The sequence below is a fragment of the Canis aureus genome, chromosome 4, assembly GCF_053574225.1.
Source record: "Canis aureus isolate CA01 chromosome 4, VMU_Caureus_v.1.0, whole genome shotgun sequence".
NCBI lineage: Eukaryota > Metazoa > Chordata > Mammalia > Carnivora > Canidae > Canis > Canis aureus.
Window position 1 is genome coordinate 30,810,825 of NC_135614.1, and position 23,506 is coordinate 30,834,330.

The 23,506-nt window shown below is 60.2% G+C and overlaps 1 protein-coding gene across 11 annotated transcripts in view; it reads left to right on the forward strand.

The window, feature by feature from the left end:
- ZMIZ1 (zinc finger MIZ-type containing 1) overlaps positions 1-18,748 on the forward strand; it is a 230,700-nt gene extending 211,952 nt beyond the window's left edge. For 10 of the 11 annotated variants that reach the window (XM_077895172.1, XM_077895177.1, XM_077895175.1 and 7 more), the window contains 12 exons: positions 901-978; positions 1,654-1,828; positions 2,383-2,524; positions 3,970-4,180; positions 5,194-5,299; positions 6,246-6,406; positions 7,418-7,485; positions 7,771-7,839; positions 8,226-8,470; positions 9,617-9,783; positions 13,124-13,381; positions 14,887-18,748. In XM_077895172.1, the coding sequence (XP_077751298.1) occupies positions 901-978; positions 1,654-1,828; positions 2,383-2,524; positions 3,970-4,180; positions 5,194-5,299; positions 6,246-6,406; positions 7,418-7,485; positions 7,771-7,839; positions 8,226-8,470; positions 9,617-9,783; positions 13,124-13,381; positions 14,887-14,994 (1,788 nt within the window). In that variant the 3' untranslated portion in view covers positions 14,995-18,748. The remainder of the gene's footprint in view (positions 1-900; positions 979-1,653; positions 1,829-2,382; positions 2,525-3,969; positions 4,181-5,193; positions 5,300-6,245; positions 6,407-7,417; positions 7,486-7,770; positions 7,840-8,225; positions 8,471-9,616; positions 9,784-13,123; positions 13,382-14,886) is intronic. The other variant, XM_077895180.1, reaches the window with a different exon arrangement.
- Positions 18,749-23,506: the final 4,758 nt, after the last annotated feature.

Here is a 23,506-nt window from a genome sequence, read left to right on the forward strand (position 1 = left end):
CTCCTGGTTCCTGTTCTCGTGGGGCTCAGACAAGGGTTTTCTCCTCCCCTTTTCCTATTTGCAGCAGACATCAGATAATCATAAAAGAAGCACATTTTTTTTTTTTAGAAGTACATTTTTTAAGGGAAAAGCATCCCCCTGGGTATATTAATACTACCTTCTCACCCTTTTTTCCTAATGCACACAGGCATCAATGTGTTAAATAGTTATTAAAGTTATCATTTTGAATCTATTTCTTTCACCGGGTATGAAATCACAAATGTGTTACTTATTGCTACAGGGTCTCCATGGTTTTCGCTTTTTGAAGGGCGCCTAACATTCTGTGGATGGAAACCACACCTTATTTTATTGTTGCCTTTCTGTCGGACGGTCTGGGTTTTTCTGATTCTTCACTTTCGAAGTAACACCATGTTCAATGTTTTGGGGCACATAGCTTTTTTCTTTTTTCTTTCTTTCTTTCTTTCTTTCTTTCTTTCTTTCTTTCTTTATTTATTTATTTATTATTTTTATGTAGCTTTTTTCTTCTTTGTAATTATCATAAAGTTCATTCTCGGGAGCACAGGCTACCCGGGAAAGACTTTACCTTTATTTGCCAAGGAACGACCGCCTGCCGCTTCTCCAACTCTAACACCCTGGGTGTTTTTATCTTGCAAACTCTTGCTGTATCACTAGCTATGGGCAGAGAGAGAGAGACGAACTGTGATCCCCGGAGGGGGTGGGGGGACCTGCACCGCCCGGGGCCCACTCCGCACCACACCACAGCACTGAACGGGCCTCATCAGCATCCCCTGCACCGTCCTCCTGGCCAGTTTTCACATCAGGAGAGAAAGCAGGCTCCGGCTACGCTTTTCTGCCTTCCAGGTTCATAGGTTCATAGCATTGTTTCTCTTGCTTTAACAGCCAGAGCAATTTAATGGACAAAACAACACCTTCTCGGGAAGCAGCTACAGTAACTACAGCCAAGGGAACGTCAATAGGGTAAGCTCCAGCCCTCATCTCAGTGCTAACCCCACCCTCCCCCGGGTGCTTGTGTTTCTAAGGGGCCTGGCTGTTCCCACCTCGGCCTGTGGGTGGGGGCGCGCTCCCCGGTCGTCGCTCTGGAGTGCAGCAGTGCCCAGACAGAATGTGCAAGTCCAGGCAGCTGGGCCAGGGCTGCAGAAGGCAAGGAGGGCTCCTGGGGAGCCAGCTGCCTGGGATGCTGCAGGCCCGGCTCTGCCTGAGGACCCCACTGGGCTGGGGGTGGAGCGTGTGGCCCAGAGTCCTCATGCAGACAGCCGGAGACCTGGGCTTCACCCCAGCTCTCCTTTCCTCCCGGGTTTATATCAGACCAGCCTCCATCATGCCGAGTCTATGTCCTCACTCGTAGGGGGGCGGGGGGCCTCTCCCCTGCCTGACCTACAGATGCGTAGCAGCACCGGGTCCCAGGTGAAGGGTGAGGAGGCCCTTCCTAGGCCTACCTGTCGTCCGAAGCGGGCAGAGACCTGAGTGCTGGCCGCACTAGAGGGATTTCCCCGGGAGGACTGGCTGTCCTCCCCTGGGGGAGCAGAGACCATAGCCCCGGGCCTGCCGGGTGGGTGGGGTGTGCGTCCACAGCCGCAGTCCCTCTTATCCCTGTGACCCCATAACCTATGTATCATTTCTCTTTCCCTCCAGCCTCCCAGGCCAGTTCCTGTGGCAAATTACCCCCACTCACCTGTTCCAGGGAACCCCACGCCCCCCATGACCCCCGGGAGCAGCATCCCCCCGTACCTGTCCCCCAGCCAAGACGTTAAACCACCCTTCCCACCTGATATCAAGCCAAATATGAGCGCTCTGCCGCCACCCCCAGGTGAGTGCCCTACCTCGTCCCTTGGTCTGGCCAGTTCCACCTAGGGCCCTGCAGTGGGCCAGGCGCCAGGGGGCTTGGAAGTTGGACTGCCTGTGGGGGCTGGGCATGCGGAAAGGGCAGGAGCGCTGGCAAGCAGATACGCCCCACCCAGAAGGGAATTTGGGGTGGAGCCAGGCTGCCAACGGCCTGAACCGCTGGTGCTGGGAGCAAAAGCAGCTCCCAGCTGTGGTGAGGGGCTGGGCAGAGGAGCCCATGGCTTCCAGTCCAGGGCATAAGAGGGGAAGTAAAGGCAGGATAGGTGGGACATGGGATGCAGAGATGGTCGGGATGGGGTTGGGTGGGCAGACAGAAGCAGCGGGCTCCCTGGTGTGCACACAGGCAAATAGTCCAGCTTCTGGGGCGCTGTTACACACGCCTGTGTGGTCCCATGAGCCTGCAGCTAAGCATGCGTGTCCTGTTGGTGAGCGGGCTCTGTCCATGGCCCCGGAGCCCAGGCCTCTGTGTGCCCTTGGTGGCTGCAGGCGTGTGGCTCATCCTGCTTCTTTCCCGCCCAGCCAACCACAACGACGAGCTGCGGCTCACGTTTCCAGTGCGGGATGGCGTGGTGCTGGAGCCCTTCCGCCTTGAGCACAACCTGGCCGTCAGCAACCACGTCTTTCACCTGCGGCCCACGGTCCACCAGACGCTGATGTGGAGGTGAGTGTCACGGTGGAGGCACAGGCCCAAGCTGGGCAGACTAAGCCTCTGGTGGTGACCTTCCTGGCCCAGGCGCTGCCCTAACAGGTAGTAAGTAGCAGCGTCTACCTGCCGCCTTCGCCTGTTAAGCCTCATTGGCGGGGCCCTGCTCTGTGCAAGGTTTGGGGGATGTCCTGGGAAACCTGCAGGCAGCCCTTGGCAGGTAGAGCGGCCCGAGGGCAGGGAGCAGCATTCGCTCACTGTAGTCCTGAGAGAGTGGTCAGGGATGACCTCCCAGAGGAAACAGTGACTAGCTCAGACCCAAAGGCCAGTAAGGCCCTAGTCCAGTCCTGAGCCCCTTGAACGTGACTTGTGGTGGCTAGTGCAGAAGTGGAGAGGGAGGTGGCTGGGCTGGGCAGGACCAGCAAGCCCTGCAGGTTGCCAGGGGCTGGCTGCTGAGCCGGGCAGCTGCTCAGACATCTGGACACACCAGAGTACGGGGGCTGGAGGCCCCTGGCTGCACCAGGCCCTGTGTTCTGTGCCTTCCGTACCTGACCTCCCTTGATCTTGTCCATGGGCAATGCTTTTCCCTTTAACAGTGAGGCCAGGGAAGTCGATTAGCCTGGGAGGAGTACTCACAGCAAGAGCTGGGACTCAGGCCCAGTTCTCTTGGATGCCAGAACCCATGGGTGGCTCCGCCCTTGGTCCTTCCTCTTCAGGCAGGACTCACACTGCCCTGCCACACCTGTGACCGGGGTATCTCAGCCGCCCGATGAGACCCGAAGGGCACAAGATGAGTCTGTACCGGGCATGTACAGGTTACTCAATGCCTTGACCACACCGAGCCGGCTTCCGTGGGGGCTGCAGATAGAGCTGGGGTGGGTGGAAGGGCACAGAAGCTCAGGTGCTCAGGCAGGAGGGTGCAGAGACCCCTGTGCAGAGGCCCTGCTCACCCATCCCTCCTTACCCAAGTGCCCTCGCCCGGTGGGGCATCCCATGGCCCTGGCCTGCTTGCTGTCCACACGTACGTGGTCACCGCTGGGTTCGCGAGGATATCCTTCCGTGCTGTGTCCTTGGCGCCCACCAGGGCAGGGAACCGAACCAGACACGGCCCTGGCCTGGGTGCTCCTCCCAACCCAAGTCTGGGGTGGACGTCATCAGCTTCCCAGCTCGTCTTGTCACATTAGCGTCTGTCCTTTTGTCCTTCTGTCTCTGTCCTGGGGGAACAGGAGTCCCCCTTACAGGGAGGGGTCTGGAGGAGGCTAGCAGAGCTGTGGGGTGTGGCTGGAGTGACCCCCACTCCAGTGGGGGGAGTGTGGGGGAGTTTGGGTTGTTGGGATGCGTTTTGGCCGGGGACGCGGGCAGGAGGGACGTCCAGGGAGACAGTGGTGAGGGGAGGCGTGCTGACTGGCCAGGCGCCACGGAGGCCGCGCGGAGTCCCCTGAGCCTCCCCCTCTGCCCCTTAGGTCTGATCTGGAGCTGCAATTCAAGTGCTACCACCACGAGGACCGGCAGATGAACACCAACTGGCCGGCCTCGGTCCAGGTCAGCGTCAACGCCACGCCCCTCACCATCGAGCGCGGTGACAACAAGACCTCCCACAAGCCCCTGCACCTCAAGCACGTCTGCCAGCCAGGCCGCAACACCATCCAGATCACCGTCACGGCCTGCTGCTGCGTGAGTGTGCGGGCCGGGCTGAGGGCCGGGCGTGGGGAGCCCGGGCGCCCCTCTGGACCACAGCCTTGTCCCTGGGGCTCTGTCCCCATCGCCATAGCTGCTGAAGTGACCTTCCAGAAACAGGCCTCCATGAACGTGCAGCGGTCCCATCCCCGGGCTGGGGGATAACCTCCAGAGCTCTGGCCGTAGACTTGGCCTTTTCAGCCTTAGACCACAGCCCCCACAGTTCCACGCACCTGCCTCCACGTCCTCCTGGATACCGTCTCCCTGTGCCCACCACCGTCTTCCGCTGGGGGCTTCACTCACCAGAAATTTTTATATTCTGGTCACCCTTTGACCCAGACCCAACTCCATCAAGTCTGGAGTTAACTTTCTCCCCTCTCTACCCAACCTTGCTGTCTTAGAATCATGTGTGTATATGGGTCCCTCCGATCTGGGGCCTGCTCTGGGACCACATCTGAGCCACCCTCCTATCCCTTAGAGATCAGGGCCTGGCACACAGGGCTTGCTCAGGGCCCTATGTGGGAGTAGATTGCCTGCCGGGCTCCCCGGCCCTCTGTGGGGAACATGGGAGAAGAAAAACCGCTGATCCTGCCCTTACCGAGCATAAGGCACCACGGCTACCTAGAGACAGGAGTCCCAAGGTGGGGAATGATGTCAGAACAAAGAGCTTGTCGGGGCTCCTGGGGGTGTACAATCCTGGAAGGCTTCTTAGAGGAGTGAAGACAGGGACCACACCCTCTGGCAGGAAGGGTGGAGGACACACGGTGGGGAGCTGTGCTGGGCGAGGTTAGGAAGCAAGGCCAGCTCCCGTCCTGGTGCTGGGTGTCCCATAGCCTCACCCCAGGGATGTTTCAGTGTCAGCCCAGAGCCCAGGCAGCTGCCCCACGTGGCGACCCCAGGACACATCATGGTCCCTGTCCTGTGCTTGGCCTTCAGGGGCCTTCAGGCACACGTGGGGGGCCGTGGTGGGGCCGTGGGGCGGGGGCTGAGCGCACACTCTTTCCCGGCAGTCCCACCTCTTCGTGCTGCAGCTGGTCCACCGGCCCTCCGTACGCTCCGTGTTGCAAGGCCTCCTCAAGAAGCGCCTCCTGCCCGCAGAGCACTGTATCACAAAGAGTGAGTGTGGGGGCGCAGGGAGGGAGCCCCAGCCCCGGCCGCAGCTGGGTCATTCTTCGTCCACCCGGGACCCACCTTTGGCTCCGTGCACAAACCCAGGGCCCGAGTGTTCCTTGGCACCGGTCCCCACCCCCCGTTTCTGTCCCTCCTGGAGCCGAGGGGATGACCAGACGAGCGTGGTCTGTGACACCTGCCTAGGTGGGAGAGGCTGGCTCCCAGCACGGGGTGTGAGGCAGATTAAAACGAACCACCATGGTATGGACAGGCCAGGCTAGCTTCCTGGAGGAGGCGATCACCTAGAGGATCACTTCTAGAAGCTGCACAGAGGGGATCTGCCGCAGGAGGGAGGCCCAGGAGTGGATTCCCGACTGGCCTTCCCACCTCAGCAGCTCATGGCTAAACTGGAATATGGGCTTGGCTCAGAGTCCACTCTTGGAGGGAACATGCAGGTGGTGGGCGAGGGACACTACGCAGGTGCACGGCTGCTCCTCCCTTTGTGCTGCCTCACATGGCCTCTTGAGCCCTCGGCTCCCACCGGGCACCTGTCCCTCCCCATCTCCACCTTTGCAGAGGAAAGTGCAAAAGCACCTGAGGGGCTCTCCACTGACCCAGAAAATCAGGGGGAAGCGCCAGCCCGGGCTTCTGCAAGTGCTGTAGAAAGTGCCCCTTCCCAGGGAGGGCAGGGCCCGGGCCACCGACTGGGAAGCTGACACGGTGACCTCTAGGGACACATGCATCCCGCACCTCACACGTGGGGGCCCAGGGCACCCGGACAGCCGGGCTCCCCTTCGGTTGAGCCCAGCTGCTCTCCTTACTCCCGGGGCTGCCCAATGTCCTCGGGACAGTGGAGAAGCAGAAGCAGCGTGTGGGTGAGCCGCAGCTGGGAAGACCGCGCGTGCGGGAGGGCCCTAGTGCTCCACATCCACCCCCGCCTCCCACCCCACAGTCAAGCGGAATTTCAGCAGCGTGGCTGCCTCGTCGGGCAACACGACCCTCAATGGGGAGGACGGCGTGGAGCAGACGGCCATTAAGGTGTCCCTGAAGTGCCCCATCACGTTCCGACGTATCCAGCTGCCTGCCCGAGGCCATGACTGCAAGCACGTCCAGGTGAGTGGTCCCAGCAGGTGCGGGTCCAGGGGTGCTGGATGGCTGGTGTCCAGCGGGGATGGCAAGGGGCAGGCAGAGGGGCCGAGGGGCCGGGCTCTGACCCCCAGAGCACGCCATGGCCAGCAGCAGCTCATCATGTCCCCTCATCATGAATGAATCCTTTGTCCTTGGAGCATCTTCTCCGTACGCCCCAGCCTGGGTTCCCAGGCAGCCCACAGAACCAATGTAGACCACCCCCATCCTGCCAGATGTCAGTGGCTGAAAGTCCAGCCACAGCTGGTTTGGAGTCTGAGAGTAGGGGTATGTGTGCCCGACCTCTGCTGTGTTCTGGGACCTTGCCCCAAGCAGGTGCTGGGAAGTGGCCAGGGAGTGAGTGACCGTCACGGTCTGGGTTGCTCCAGGAGAGCAGTGTGCAAATGTGGGTCACTTTGGTGGGTGGAGTTCCTGGACAGGGGCGGCTCAGGAAGGAATCCCAGGAGACGGGAAGGAAGGCTTCCCTGTGGAGGCGGGTGGGGGGACCAGGCCAGGCAAACGCTCAGCCACTGGGGCGCTTCGTGATGGGGCAAGAGCCTCCCTCTGGGAGAGCCGTGTGGGTACAAAGACTCCGGGCTCCCTGTTTGTCTGACACATTGATGAAGTGGCCTGGATGTGGTCAGGACAGGGCTAACGGGGAGGCTGGAGTCCATGCTGCCCCGGCCTTAGGGAGACAGGCCCTTGTATGTCAGGGTCCGTGACGGGGACTGTTGGGCCAGCCGGAAAGCCTCCTCGGAGGACACAGGCGAGGGCCACGGGGCACACGGAAGGTATGAGGAGCAACACGTGCAGGGACTCGGTGTGGCTGGTTGGCCACGTGAGCAGCAGAGAGGCCACATGATGGCCACGCATGACACCCCAGCCCCAGTCTCTCTGACCCCGCTGGGAGAGCTTCCTAAGGGTCCCAGCGGCAGCGGCACTTGCATCTCTGCATCTTCTCACCTGCGTGTCTGTCTGCCTGTCTCCCGGCCTCTGCAGTGTTTTGACCTGGAGTCGTACCTGCAGCTGAATTGCGAGAGAGGGACCTGGAGGTGTCCTGTGTGCAAGTGAGTCACACCCACCCTGGCAGGAGCTTCCCCACCTAGCCTCTGGAGGGTCCAGCCACCCGCCCCTGCCCTGAAAGCCCAACGGAGAACCCAGACCTTGCAGAGGAGCTTGGACACAGGGGCTGTCACCCACCTGTCATGAGCCAGCCTTCTCCTGTCACTCCTGCAGGAGGAACCAGCAGCAGAGGCAGAGGCCCTTTGACCCTGTGGGGAGGGCTGGGTTGTGCCTCTAGTCTCTAGGGTCCAAAAGCAAAGGCCAAGCACTGCCCCCCCTTTTTTTTCCAGTAAAACCGCTCTGCTTGAGGGCCTGGAGGTGGATCAGTACATGTGGGGCATCCTGAACGCCATCCAACAGTAAGTGCTCCCCTCCCGCCACCCAGTGAGGGAAATGTGGGGATGGGGTAGTGGACATGGGGATGCACCCCCAGGCTGGCAGAGCTGTCACTCTGTGACTCTACCTGGGGGCCGATGAACTTTCCAGAAAGGACCAGACCCAGCCAGAGCAAGACAGTGCCCTAGACAGCTGCTCCCTGGGTGGGAGGCCTCGGGGCCAGCTGCCCGGTGCCCGGCTGCGTGCTCTTCCTCACCTTAGTCTCCCTGTCAAAATTTCTGACACCTCTGTCCTATGTAGAGTGTGGCAAGAATGGGGACGGGGGCCCTGGGCAGGGACACCTCAGTGTCTGTCTGAGTGGAGGCTCTCGTGTCCCGGGACCTCAGTGCTGCCCCCTTACTCCCCCCAGCTCCGAGTTTGAAGAGGTCACCATCGACCCCACGTGCAGCTGGCGGCCAGTCCCCATCAAGTCAGACCTGCACATTAAAGATGACCCGGATGGCATCCCCTCCAAGCGGTTCAAGACCATGAGTCCCAGCCAGATGATCATGCCCAACGTCATGGAAATGATCGCAGCCCTGGGCCCCGGCCCATCCCCCTACCCACTCCCGCCTCCACCGGGGGGCACCAGCTCCAACGACTACAGCAACCAAGGTGGGTGATGCTGGACAAGGAGGGAGACAGGAGGCCCAGCCACAGGCCCAGGATTTCTGGGCTCATGTGGGAGGGTGGTGCAGGGTGGGTCGTGGTAACACTCACCCCCCAAAATACAACCCGTGTCACTGGACTTGGGGGTACACTGGCCCACTCAGCTCCTTCCTCCTCTCCTTTGCTACCGGGTTCCATCCAGATCTGTGGATCAGCACCCAGCTGGGAAGGCCTGGTGAGGAGCTGCCCCGTGAGCCAACCTCCTGCCTCTCCCACCCTGCCCTGCCCGCCTCTTTGAGCACCAGGGGCCAGCTCCTTGACTTTCTTGGAGCGTGATTGGCTGGGGCCACTAACGGAGCAGTCGCACCTAGAGTTCTCGGTCCTTCCCCCTCCCTCCCACGTTTCTCTGTGACATCTATATTGTCGCTGTCTCTGCAACACTCTCATCCTTCTAGCACAGTCTTTGGGCACCGAGGTCACCATCGCTGCCTCTCACGCTCCCTATTGCACAGACCAGCTATCCCGTACTGCCCTGGGTTCCTAAAAGTCCCCAGCCCCCTTCAACACAGTGGATGGCAGCGCCTCCCAGGAGCCAGATGATTAGAGGCCCAGAGGGGTTAACCCATAGAGCGGGGTCCCGCAGTATGCAGAGGGCCCCAGGTTTCCCTCATGCAGCTCCTCTGATTCCTTGCTCCAGCCGTGTAGCGTGGGGAGCCGTGGCAGGGAAGCCAGATGGCTGACGTCTAATGGCGTCATCTCGAGTCTGATGCATCTTTCTTTGCAGACCTAGCAGATCCCAACGTCCCAGCGTGGGCTGGGGTCTTCCCACTGACGAGGTGCAACCACGTGGGGGCAGTGGGGAGACAGGTCCTGGAGAGGGCTCAGACTTGGGCCTCGGGCTCCCCTCCCCTGCCGCCGCCCTGGCTCACCCCTTGCTCAAATCCTGCACCCCCTCATAACTCTACAGCGGCTCCTTGGTGCCAGGCCCCGCCAGGGGCTGCACCGCCGCCCTGTTGTACAGGCTGGAGGTCTGAGGCCGACTCCAGGGCAAGACCTAGATCTTAACATCTACACCGCCCCCCACCCCGCCCCGCCATGGCCGTCTTTCCCTCTGGGTGACGCTGCCCCGCTGCCGTTTTGTCCCCTCCCCAGGCAACAACTACCAGGGCCATGGCAACTTTGACTTCCCCCATGGAAACCCTGGCGGGACGTCCATGAACGACTTCATGCACGGGCCCCCCCAGCTCTCCCACCCTCCGGACATGCCCAACAACATGGCCGCCCTCGAGAAACCCCTCAGTCACCCCATGCAGGAAACTGTGAGTACCTCTTCCCCGGCCTGACCCCCAACCCCGCCCCGTCCCCTCCGTCCCCATCCTCTGTGTGGGGCTGATGGGAGCAGAGGGCTCCCCGAGGACCTTGCCGGTGTTCGCCTGGTTCCCTCCTGGGCAAAGGGGGACTGAGAACTTGGGTCTGGGGGCTCAGGGGGAGGGAGAGGCCTGACCCAGGCTGGGTCTCACGGCCCATGGGCATCCTCAGACTTGGCTGTTTTCACACAGGACACTGGATTCTCAGGTGGGGGGAGCCGCAGGCTCCCATCTGCACACGCTGCGTGTGCACAGGCCCACCTCCCACGTGCACCCAGCACCCCCCGCAGCCCCTCTCTCTGACTTACACTCTCCTGCTGGCTTTCTGGAGCCCCAGCCATCTAGGATTTTGTCTCAGACCCAGGCCCTTGCTCCCCAGGGCTCTGAATCTTTAGGGTACCCCTGCCTCTTGCTGGCAATTCTGCATAGCCTGAGAATATTCACTTCTCGTCCCATGTCACAGTGTGACACACACACACCCGTGGTAGGAGGCCCGGCCATCCGCCCCGGGGCCTCATCTCATGAGCACTGCACAGTTTCCTTCAACTTAGCGGACATTTCCGGGGCCTGTGCTCCGGGCCAGCCTGTGTACCCACTGTGAGCAGCACGGACACAGCCCTTGCTTGTGTCAATGGAGCAGAAGTTCTGGTGGGGCTCGGAGGGAGGGAGTTGAAGTTTGGGGAGACCTGAGGCCTGACTTGAGCCCTGTGTGTCCCCGGTGTCTCCCCTGAGGAGGACGGAGCAGTCCCAGAGGGCCGGGCAGGGTGGGCCGGCCTACACAGAGCCAGAGGCTCCAGGCCCTCCCATTTCCACCATGCGGCCTGGGAGGAGGGCCTCTGGGTTGTGTTGTGGTCCGCACGGAGTTGGCTCTGCCCATAGCCGACGTGTGGGCCAGAGCAGGAGTGACTCTTAACCGGAAGGCTTCTGGGTGGGGGGGCGGTGTAGCGACTTCCCTGTGGAACCCCGGAATGCCACGCCACGCAGAGCCGCCGTGGGGGCTCCAGACACAGTTTTACAAGTTGCTTTCTGACTTCAGGGGGCCTCTCTCCTAGCTCCCCCTTTCTCAGCATTCCTGGCCCAGGAGCCACCCAGATCACACCCCTCACACATCACACACCCTGGCTCACGGTTCTCAGCTCCAGCAAATGGCAACAGGATGCCACGTCCTTCTGGGTCCAACAGGACTTCCTCTTGCCTTCTTAGCCCTGCCACCTGGGGTCTGGTCTTTGCAGAGGGACCTAAGCACCACCACCCCCCTTTTTTTTTAGATCTATCTATCTATCTATCTATCTATCTATCTATCTATCCCTTCGAGAGGCAGAGACACAGGCAGAGGGCAAAGCAGGCTCCCTGCAGTGGACCCGATGTGGGGCTTGATGCCAGGACCCCCGGGACCACACCCTGAGCCAAAGGCAGATGCTCAACCACTGAGCCACCCAGGCGTCCCGGGACCAAAGCCCTTGAGTTGACTTCACAGCACCCCCAGGAGGCTCCCCAGTTAGGCACTGTCCTCCCCCATTTCTGGGCTTCTGCTAGATGGCAGCTGGACCCAGAAGGACAGCTGTGCGTGAGGGGTGGTGCAGTCACAGATAAGCTGCCCTACAGCAGAGCAGCCTGGCCCTGGCTGAGCAACCCCCCACCCCCCAGGAAGGATGCCCCCACGTGCAGGCACTGTCACAAAGGCTCCAGTCAGGCGTGGGTTTGCCAGAGGACTCTCTCTTGCAGGCCAGGTGGTAGGTTGGCAGGTGTACCTGCAGGCCTCATAGAGCACCTGGCCCGTCAGGGCCCTGGGACATTCTAGCAAGTTGTCAGGGCCGAGGGGGACAGCTGTGTCAGCAGATCCGGGAGCCGACTGTCCTGGGCTGGGCTACTCCGGGAGGGTGGGGCCGCTCCCTGTCCCCCAGAATGGGCACAGTGGGGAACCCACAGGCATAGGTGTGGGGCCATCCTTCCTGCCTCTGTGCGTCCGTCTTACGTCGTGCACATCCCCCACACAGTCCCACATGCAGTCAGGTCTCGGGAGGGGCGGGGGCCACCGCAAGGCCTGGGACTAGTCAGATTGAGCACCCCAAGGCCTGGGAGCGGCTTCAGTAGGAACAGGAAGAGGAACTAGGGTCTGGAGATGAAGCTGCTGCCTCCAAACCCACAAAGGAAGACAAAATGTCTGTGTGGCTTGGAAGATGGGGCGGGTGGGAAGGTACGAGAGACCTGGGAAACCTCTGCTCACCGGGGCCTGGCTAGCCGGTCTCCCCTTGACTAGAACAGTGCGAGTGGGGCTGGGGGACCTGTCGGGGTGCTGGCTGGGGGGCAAGGGTGTGGGCTTGTGCTCCCAGATCTGAGCTCGGGCGGGAGGCTGCTTGGGGCAGCGCACAGACCCGCGGGAGGTGTAAATGTCACCCACCGCGTGGCCCCCTGCGCAGCTACAGCCCCAGGGTTTCCGTGCGTCTAGTTTATCTGTCCGGGAAGTGCTACCTGCCCCAGAGCCAGCAAGCAACCCCCCCAACCCGGCCAACCCCCGGGTGACCCCTCACGCCAGGGCGGGGATGGACAGGCCTGCCTTCCTCGGCCCCGGCCCCTGGGGATTCGGCTTGTTGCCGCCTGGGTGGATGCCCGACAGGAAGGCTCTGGCATTGCGGCGAAGCCCGTGCTCTGCCCCTCCGACTCGGCTCCATTTGCACCCCACCCCAGGCGGCCGGGGCTTGTCCCAAGGTGCCGGCCGCCACCGCCGCCGCCTGGGGCCCCCAGAGGCCCCTCCGTGTCCAGCGTCGCCCACGAGCGGCCCGCGGGGGGCCGAGCGTCCCAAGCTGCACGCCTGCCCGTGTTGTCTGTCCGTGTCTGCTCCCCGCTGCCCTGGCCCCGGGGCCTGCACCACGCCGCCAGCAGCACCCTCCCGCCTCCCGCCTCCCGCTCCCTGGAAACATGCCCATTTCGCTTCTCCATCCTGCCCTTGCTGTTCGTTGTGGAGCCGGGGTCCGGGGGCAGAGGCGGAGGGCTGGCGGGGCCCGGCCCACTCTGCCCGCCCGCGTCCCAGCCCCTGGCCGCCCCTCCCGGGCCCGCGGGGCCTCCCTCTCCACAGCCCCCGTGACCTGCAGTTCTGGGGGAGGACTTTTTTGTTTGTTTGTTTCTCTGCAAAGCAACAGCAGCAACAAGCATCGAGCTTCGTGAGGGGGTGGCTTTGTTTTGGGGGTTTGTTATTTTTCTGGTTTTTGTTTGGTTTTCATTTCTCCAGGCATCTCGTCGCTGTACCTCGTCACCTCACATTTCTTCTCTCCTGCTCTCTCCTCCTCCACAGATGCCACACGCTGGCAGTTCTGACCAGCCCCATCCCTCCATACAACAAGGTTTGCACGTCCCACACCCCAGCAGCCAGTCAGGGCCTCCATTACATCACAGTGGGGCTCCTCCTCCTCCTTCCCAGCCTCCCCGGCAACCGCCACAGGCCGCTCCCAGCAACCATCCACACAGTGACCTGACCTTTAACCCCTCCTCAGCCTTAGAGGGTCAGGCCGGAGCGCAGGGAGCATCCGACATGCCGGAGCCTTCGCTGGATGTAAGTTGGGGTCACCGCCGGCCTTGGCCTGGGGCGAGGCCTGGTGCCGGGACCTGCCCGAGAGCAGGGGTGGGTGTCGAGGGCTCAAGGCCCAGGGTGGAGGGGGTGGGTGGGTGGTGGGTGGGCCTAGCCAGCCTGCCTCCCCTGGCTCCAGGACCAGGGAACCCCGCAACGGGGAAGCCTCCCCGAGGGTCCCAGCGTCCTTTCCCTGACCTTGCCGGCGCCTGCCCTCTGGTCCCCTCCGACACAGTCCTGCCCCTTCCCCCGTCCCCCCAGGCCCTCACAGAGTCCCCCCCACCCCGGGGCAGGGTTCTGGAGGAAGCACAGGGAGGCCCCTGCCCTTCTTCTGACCCCCACTCCCCGCCCCCCAACATCAAGCTTTGCCATCTCAGCGTCTGCCACACTCTGGCCTGAGGCAGGGGAGGGGCTGGAGTCACAGGGTCCTTCTGTCTGTCTCGCTGCTGTATGTCTGTCCAGTTTCCCGTCCGTGTGTTGTCCATGTCCTGTGCTTCTGCTCGCTCCATCGCTCACTCTGAGAAAGGCCCCCGTGTGGGGTGACAGTAGGACCAGCCTCGGGTCGTGCCAGGGTTACCGGGGCAGCAGCGGGTGATGGAGATTCAGGGGTGTGTCCCCCCCCCCCACCCCGACCCCGGGGACCTGAATGTGGTCTGGAAAGCGGGCTGGGAGGAGGCCCTGTGTGACGGGGGTCCGTGCAGCTGGCTAGGGTTGGCCAGGAAGGGAGGCGGCACTTGTCCCTGCCGCCCCACGCCCCTCGGCTGTCGATTTCCAGAGCCGAGGCCTGCTCATCGTCATGCCCCAGCCCCACCGTCCCCCCTCAACCGGGCGGTGTCCGTCTTTCTGGTGAATGGGGTTTATTCAGTGGTGCGGCCATCTGGGATTCTCACCTGGCTCTGTTCCCCAGACCAGGCCAGTGGGAGTGCTTTCGGGTGCACGAGGATCCTCCGTGTGACAAAAAGACCTCGGGGACCTCGCAGTGGAGGGCAACACGGCATGCAGCCGGGGCCCAGGGGCCGCAGGGGAGGATCCTGCCATGTGGCCCTCCAGTCATAGGCTCACCAGGGAGCAGTGAGCTCTTGAGGGGAGGTCCAGGGTGGCGAGAGCCACAGCCACCCGGCCTCACGTGCAAAGCCACGTGGTTTCCACTGGGAGGCCGGTGGGACACCCCCCCCCCGCCCCGCTTCCTCTTGGCAGGGTCTTGGGGCCAGAGAAACACTGGGATCAAGAGAAAGCCCCTTGACCTGCCATGAGCCTTCCCAGCTGGTGGGCCGAGGGTCCCCCTCTCCTGCGCTGCAAGTAAGCACGGGGGTGCCTCAGACTAGCACAGTGGCCTGGGTGCCTTTGAGGACAGCCAGCACGGTTAGTGTCCCCTGTGTGGCCAGGACCCTGGGAAGCAGGTAGGGGGCACGTGCCCCCGCAGTCCTCACCCTGGGCCGCCCCAGCCCCTCAGCTGACACCTCATCTGGGCTTCTGTACTTCTTTTCCAGCTCCTTCCAGAACTCACAAATCCCGATGAGCTCCTCTCGTACCTGGATCCCCCTGACCTGCCGAGCAATAGTAACGATGACCTCCTGTCTCTCTTTGAGAACAACTGAAGCCCGCCCCTCCACTGGGGCCATCCCTCCCCACTCTGCCTCCTTCCCCGTCTGCCCCACACACACTTTGCCACTGGGAGCCCATGCCCTCCGACCGCCCCTGCTGCGGCCTTCTCAGAGCGGAGGGGCGGGAGGGTGCAGGGTGAAGGCGCTGTGGGTCTGGTGCCCGTGCCCGGAGCAGAGGCCCTGAAGACGCCCCTCGTGGTGGGGAACCGGCCCAGCGAGAGATTCAGGGGCGCACGCGGACGAAGGCTTCCCGGTCCCTCTGTGTGTGCTGATTCCAAACGACCCTCCAGTGCCCCCTGAGGTTCTTCCGGTTTCTAAACTGTAACCCTGCCTCCCTGCTTCCCGGCCCAGAGCCTCCTTCAAGTGACTGTGAGCCTGAGAGAGGGGCACCCCGAGACCCAGGCAGGCCCCCTGAGCCTTGGAGGAACAGTGACGGTTGGCGGCAGTGAGAGCAGCCCAGCCACCACCACCACCACCACCACCACCACCACCACCACCACCCACAGAAAAGCACAAACCTCTGGGAAAGAGAACTCTCTCGGGGGCAAGGTCAGCGCTTTGACCCCTGACTTCTAAGCCAAGAGACCCTGTCAACGCGCTCTCTCAGAAAGCAGACGAACAGGACAAGACACTGTGTTTGAGAGAGGGTGTGCCATTCGGCTTGGGGCTGGTGGGGAAGGGGGTCAGGGCCCCCTCAGGGCCAGGACGGCGCAGCGGGCCCCACGACCCCTGGACTCCGGCCTCAGGGCGGGGGGCGGCGGGCCGAGTGAGCAGAGAGCGCCCCGGGAATCCTCGTGCCCCCGCTGCAGGGGGCAGGGGCCAGGGGGGCCGAGAGGACCAGCGACTCCTGTCGCTCCCAGCCGCCCCGGCTTGTCACGACGAATCGGCTCCGCGGTCATCTAAGGGAAGGGCCAGGTGGACTTGGATGGCGAACAACCCATTTCTCTCCATGCGTCCCGTGTCCTTCCTCCTGCCCCCACCCACCACTCCCAGACTGTTAGGGGACACCCGCACCCCTGGGCCCCGTTCTCCTTCGCCCACCCTGACGGCCGGGGGCACGCCGGCGGAGAGGCGAGGGGGTGCGGGGTGCGGGCAGCAGGAACCCCAGGGCGCCCGCGGGTGTCTCATGGGCCCCTGTGCCCCGGAATGTGCCAGAATGTGCTCGCCAGCCTCATGTGGTGTCTCTGTGCTGCCCCCGGCTGTGCCCCCCCTACCACCCCCACCCTGTCCCTCCACCCTGCAAAGCTGCCCACACTCCTGCTCACTAGAGCAGAAGCAGCCTCTGGTTTCCCTCCACTGCTTTGCTCCATCCGGCTTCCTGCTCTCGGAGTCTCCCGGGTAGCTTGTTCGGGCGTCCGTTTTGTTTGGGGGGGGTCCTCTGTGCCCCCGCCCCACCCCCACCCCCACCTAAGCCGCCTGGCCTGTGATGCTGCTGGGCCCGCAGGTCACTTGGGTCACGTCTGTGAATTCGTTGCGCCCCTCCCTGCTGCTGCCTGGGCCCCCCCCCCCCCCCCGCGCTTCCCGTCCACTGTCCCGCGTTCTCCATCTGCCCGTCCACCCCCTGCGGCGGGTGGTCCCCAGCACTCCCCTGGATCTGACCCGCGCGGTGGCCCCAGCTGTTGGTTTCCAGGCGCTGTACCAGACAGCCGGCGCGAGGTTTTCTGTAGGAAAGCTGCCATGGTCCCCGGCCCTTCTTTCCTTTGTCCCGTTGTCGAGGTTTTTTCAAACAGCGTGGTGTTCAGTATGCAAATCTATTATTTTAAGAATTGCTTTTGTAAATATCTTTGTGAATATTTTAGTATCGTCTTTGATAATATTCAACATTTTCACGACCTGGTTATAGCCTTTGCTGGTGTTTTTAAAATACCTTGACTCAACAACAAAGACCGAGTCCTTTTTTTTAAAAAACAACAAACAAAAACAAAAAAGCAACCAGGGCTATTTGTACAGATGAAGGGACAAAGTGCGTGGGTGGCTGTACCGTGAGTTCGATCAGGCCGCCCACCGTTCAGAGCCATCCCCGGTCGGCTGGTGGGGACTAGACGATGCCAGGTAGCACGTGGCCGTCCTTGCCCGGTGGCCGAGAGCCCTGGCAGGTGGCCACACTCCACGTTAGGCCATCTGGGAATGTTCAGACTTAAAAATGCCTTCCTTAGAAGTTCCTGCTTCCTGCTGTGCTACTTTTTCCCAGAAAGGCCTAGGGGTCCACTCTGGTTCTTACCGGGTGTCCCCACTCTGCTCACCGACCTACCCACAGCTTTCTTTCTAGTCCAGAGGGTCGATCTGCTCCCCACAGCCCGGGCTCTGGGCACCTCCCTCGACCATCTCCGCAGAAGCCAGGGCTTGGTACCAGAGGCAGGTTTCCTGGGGCCCCTCCCAAGCGAACCTCCACCAGCAAGCTGGGCAAAGAGCTTTCCCGAACCGTGGTGCCTGAAGCCCGTGCTCTGGGGACGTACACTCCCAGGCTGGTCTTGGAGCCAGGCCAGGGGTTGAGGGAAGCAAACAGGTGTCCGGGGGCTGGTGACACAAGCCCCGGCGGGTGACAGATTCAGGTGGCCACAGCCTCCCCGAGCTGGGGGTGGTCCTGAACTCTGGGGAGATGCTTCCCTCATCCTTTTGGACGACTACTTGGAGCCATAAGTAACCTCAGCAAAAACGAGGCCTCATCAAGCCACTTCTCCATGACGAGCATCCACCCGGGCCATAGACACGTTTCTGCTGCCACTCCACGAGACGGACAGGGCACCAGCGGGCAGGCGGGAAGGCCCGAGTACAGGCAATCACCCCCATCTTCTTGGTTCGAAGCTTTACCCGTGTATCATGTTTCCCTGTAGCCATTTTATTTTTTAAGAAACTTCTAATACTTTCTCCCTCACGGAAGCCCGAAACACCCCCCACCCCAGAGAGCTACACGTCTGCTCCCTCGACCTGACCATCTAGACAGGATGATGTCAGCAGCAGCGACTCAAGGGACGTGTGTACATATGTAAATGAGAAATAGAGACACGTTAACAGATGCATTCATTTCCCTTGGAATGTGTATTGTTTTTATTTTACGGAACAAAACAAAACAAAAACACACAAAAAAAAGGCTTGGAACTCCATCTTGACGTGGAAAAACTAGATCCTGTTTGTTAGCGTTTGTGAGGTCTCTCTTCTTCACACATTTGTCTCATGTAATATACTCTGACCCTGTGTGGAAAGGAATTTTTGTTCTGTTTTGTTTTTATTTTACCTACATGTACTATTTAGCTTCAGTGTACTAGTCTGCCACCTGTGTATTTTTAGGGTGCTATGGAAATAATGAAAAGAAACGGGGATTTCAGAAGAAAATTGTAACCAAATTCATACTTTGTATAATTTTTTGATATCATGATTGCAGGTGATTCACACGTACACACATAAACACACCCACAGTGCAGCCTGAAGTAACTCCCACAGAAGCCGTCATCGTCTTTGTACATCTATGTACAATGCAATCATTTCATACTTTAAAACTGGTCAGAAAACTAATTGTGATTTCTAGTCTTGCAAAGCTGTATGTAGTTAGATGATGTGACAACCTCTAATATTTATCTAATAAATATGTATTCAGATGAAACCTGTATATTAGGTGTTCATGTGGTTATTTTGTATTTAAAGATCAAATTATTTGACTATTGCTAGACATTTCTATACTCTGTTGTAACACTGAGGTATCTCATTTGCCCATGTTAATTGTTTTCTAAATAAATTGACAAAAAACGAAGGTTTGGCGAATTAGCTATTTTGTGAATTTTAAGGAGTGGTTTGGGTGTTTGTTTCTGCTTCTAAACCACCACCCCTGCCTAATCCCCAGGCAAAAAGACTCCCCCCCAAAAAAAAAAAAAAAAAAACCCAAAACAAAACAGAAAGCAAGCCAGCGGTCAGGTGGTTTGGTGTTGAACTGGAGAAGCCCCTCCCTTGGGGGGGCCCTGGAGGAGGCCCTGGCACCTGGAGTCGGGATCATGCTCAGAACCCAGAGCACCTTTGGGTGGGACCCCCGTCTGCTATAGACCCCACTCCTGGCAGTGGGACTGCTGGGGTCTCAGGGAGGGTGTGCGGTGCTGGCCGGGCCCTGAGAGCAAGCCCCTTGTGGGTTTTCTGGGTTTATGGAGCAGGAACCTATTCATCCCAAACCCCAGAGGGGCTGTGCTTTAGGTGGGCGTCTGTAGCCGCGGCCCCCACCTAGGCCACTGTCTTTTTTAAAGACCTTTTCATTTATGTATTCATGGGAGACACAGAACCAAGGACACAGGCGGAGGGAGAAGCAGGCTCCCTCTGGGGAGCCCAGTGCAGGACTCCATCTCAAGACCCAACTGCTGAACCACCCAGGCCACTGTCTTAACTATTTTTTTTTTTTAAGATTTTATTTATTTATTTGTGAGAGACACAGAGAGAGAGAGAGAGAGGCAGAGACACAGGCAGAGGGAGAGGCAGGCTCCATGCACCGGGAGCCCGACGCGGGACTCGATCCCGGGTCTCCAGGATCGCGCCCTGGGCCAAAGGCAGGCGCCAAACCACTGCGCCACCCAGGGATCCCTGTCTTAACTATTCTTAAAGCCTCAGCCCTGACACAAACTCCCTGCCGTCCCTGTGTCTCCCACTGGAGTTTGGGGAAGTGAGTCTGATTCGCGGAGCCCAGCAGCAGGTCACGGCCCCCCTTCCACTCAGCTCCGGGCCTGGCCACAGGAACAGAACAGATAGGGCTGCCCAGCCTTCCCTCCACGAGGACTGGCTGAGGGCGAGTTCAAAGAAGGAAGTGGGGTCTGGTAGGCGCCCCAAAAATAGATACCCTGGAGTGTGTCTGGAGTGGGTGCCGAAATGCAGAGCAGGAGAGTGTGCGGGCCTCCTAAGTGTGAGGGGGTGGCGGTGCCATTCCAGCAGCTCCGGGACTGCCTGTAAGGAACTGGGTGCCTGGAAGTCCCCCGCCCATGGGGCTTCTCCAGGGTGATGAAAGGGGTGGGGGAGGAGGGAAGTTACATTAAAAGTGGAATCCTGGTCCCTGCTAAGCCAGCCTCAGGAGGGCAGGAGGCGTTTGCTGTGAGAGCCGACACCCCTCCTAGAGGAGTGACCTCCTGAGCCCCCATAGCGCAGAGGAACCCGTGAAATCCCCTGGGATGATGAGGGGGGCACTCCTCGAGGAAATGGATGAGAAGAAAGGAGAACACCAAGAGCAGTCTGTAGGGGGACGGGGTCAGGGTGGGGATGGATCGTGAAACTTTGGTTGCAGTTGTGTCTGTGTGTCTGCTGAATCATGATGTAAAACTAATTCTTACTTGTGGGTTGTGGTTGAAAACAAAAAGTCTGAATGCCATTGCCTGAAAGGCAGGAAGTGGGCAGGGGGTGGGGAGGGAGAGGCAGGCCCCAATGCTCCCCTAACTTTACATAAAAAGCAAACCAGCTAAATACAGGCCTGTGGCTGCCTGGGGACCTGCCCACCCCACCCCAGTAACTCCTCCCCGACGGGTCACTTCCTTCTCCGGGCCTAGAACGCAAAGTCCTTAAGGACAAGGGCCTGGCCCAGGGCTGCTTGGACGGCAGCCCCCACCCGGGGCCAAACATCACACCAGCTCAGGCGTCATGTTGAGTTTCTGGTCTTCGCAACCCGCCCCTCGAAGCCCCCCACCCCCACCCCCGAATCCAGTGACTGTCCCTCCACATAGGACCACAGGGTGCTGTTGGGGAAAGTCACTTAGTCCCGCAGGTCACTGAGGGTCTCTGGCATAGTCAGAGCATAGTCTCCATGCCCCTCCCCGCCATCCACCCATGTCCCTTGTCCTGTCTTGTGCTCCAGCTTCTTGCTCAACCACCAAGCTCTAAGCAGGTTACCCAACCATCACCTAGACGTGTTCCCTGTCCCACAACCCTACCTCCGCCCTCCCTCAGCCTTATCTTCTTCTGTCCAGACCCAGAGGATGTGGTGTCCCTTCTGCAGTCAGAGCCAGCTCCTCCCCAGCCCCTGACACCACAACCTCCTTCTCTCATGGGAAGGGCTTCACCCCACCAGCCCGCGCCCCCTTCCGGTAACTTTCCTGGGTCTGGGGCTTCGGGCCCTGGGATCGTGAGGCCTAATAGCCTGTTGCTCTTGGAGACTGGCTCCCAGCGCTGCATTCAATGGTTGCCCTTCCTCCCTGAAACTCTTCTCTTGGATTCCAGGGCCAACCTGTCCATTGGGTCTTTAGTTCTCCTCGAGTGCCCCTGATGGTGCCTTCTTTGTCGTCTTGGTGGCTTCCTGTGGCAGCGAGGTCCTGTGGAGCTCCCTCCTGCATCTGGCACGCGTAGCTCACACCCTCTGTTCACCAGTGAACTGCTGTCGCAGACAGGGACCTCCTTGCCTGGAAGGTCACCCCCACCCCAACCCCTACACCCCTGCCAGGAACCCCGCAACCAAGGACCGAGTGCTCACAGCCCTCGCAGGACAACCTCTGTGCTGCTGTGTGGTCAGTGTTCCAGAGTCTTCCCTGTGGATCCGACTAGACCTTCCTTGAAGCCATGTGCTTGCTGGATCTTGTCCCATTCCCTCTTCTGTCCCCCAGCCTCCCTAGGTGTCTCCTGTGAGTGGTCCCTCGGTGAATCACAGGAATCTGAAGGCCCGGCTCAGGCTCTGCTCCACAGCAGCAGGTGCTGGGAGCAGGCCTGGGAGCCAGCCTCTGAGGACAGGATGCTGCAGATGGTCACCCACCAGATGGGAACAGAGGGCCCGTCGCTGGTGATAGCTCCGGCACGGGACAGCCAGGACTGGCTGTGACTGCCACCTGCGGAGGGGGGCCGCATGCAGGGGAGGTGCACCAGCTGGGGCGGTGGCTCCGGCATGTGAGACGCAGGAGGAAAGGACAGGCCTCGAGACCATGGAATTGAGTGCCGATTGCTAAGAGCCGCTGGTTCACTGAGGAAAGGGAATTACAATCTCGGATCTCTTGCTCGGCGATTTAAAAAAGTTGTGAAAGTCCGAGGACAGCTCTGAAGGAAGGAAGCCTTGCAACATGCATCTCCCACAGCAGAAGGGCGGACACGATGTGGATCAGGGCCGGAGACCTCGAGAAGGCACTTGGCGCTCTGTCCCCTTCTCTCCTACACCAAGATCAGGCCCCTAATAGGAACGGAGTGAGACCCCAGGACTTGGATGGGGACACTTGCACCAACACCTGCCCCTTGGCAAACATGTCACTTGGAGGGTGCATTATGGCCTGACTGACAGAGAAGGGAAATTTCTGAATTTGGTTCCCCGGTGAGACAGCTTGAGATGTGGGCATGAGCCACAGGGGGAGCCCCACCCAGAATGGAAAGACCGGGTGAAAGGAATCCTTCCACTAGGCAGGAATTGGGGCAGGCACCTGCAAGGAGAAAGAAGTGATTTGAGAAAGAGGGATACACATACTCGTGGGCAGTGCCTCGTGGCTTACTTGGTTGGATAGAGGCCTGGAAAGAGCGAGACTGGACTAGCAGGGACAGGGCCCCCTGGGAAGGAGGCACGTGGGTAGGCTGGGCAACAAGTGTGAGGATCCAGGAGCACATTTTTACACACACCAGAGCGCATCCACTGCAGAAGACGGCAGGCAACCAAGGACACAGGACAATTCGGCCAGCGGACACCAGCCATTCGCTGTTCTCACCCGTCCCCCACATCTAGGATCACACAACCCGAGCTCCAGCGCAGAGCATCCTGGGAGGCAGAGATCAAGGGATACGTGAGCCTACCAGCTTCGGTTCCCTCTCTCCAAGGCTGGTCCCGCGGCTGTCACGGCTGAGTGTCCCCCCACCCCTGTCACCAGCAGAGACCATGCTGAGTCTCTGAGACATTAACATGCCCCGAGGAGACCAGCTAGCCCCTGGTGGCAAGTTTATTACCTAGGACCCCTTCTTTTTTTTTTTTTTTAAGATTTTGTTTATTTATTCACAGAGATAAAGGCAGAGACACAGGCAGAAGGGGAAGCAGGCTCCATGCAGGAGCCGATGTGGGACTCGAACCCGGGACCTCAAGACCACATCCTGAGCTGAAGGCAGACGCTCAACCACTGAGCCACCCAGGCGTCCCACCTAGGAACTAACTTAGAAAGAACACCCTGACCAGGAATGATCCGTCCTCTGCGGGTGGGTTTGCTTCTCCTCGCTGTGGCGCCATAGGCCGTGGCCACCGTCGGGGAGCTCACTGACGTGGGCTCTCACACATCACTGCGGGCCAAGAAAGCCTACTCACAGACAGAGTGGTGGGGCTGTGACACACCCATAGGTCCCACTGGTGCCCCCACGTGTCGCACCATGCAGAAGCTGCAGACCTGATGCCTGGGAGAATGGCCTCTGCGGGGTGCAGCTGAGCTACCCAAGGGGATGGCGTCCTGGGGGATTAGCAGCCCACCCTCCAGGCTGCACCGCACATGGCCACCCAGTGACCACCCTGTGTCTCCCAACAGGCGGGCCGATGAAACTCAACGTGAGAAGCAAGTGGGTCTAAGCAGTGCAAGGCGAGGACTGTATTCACATGGGT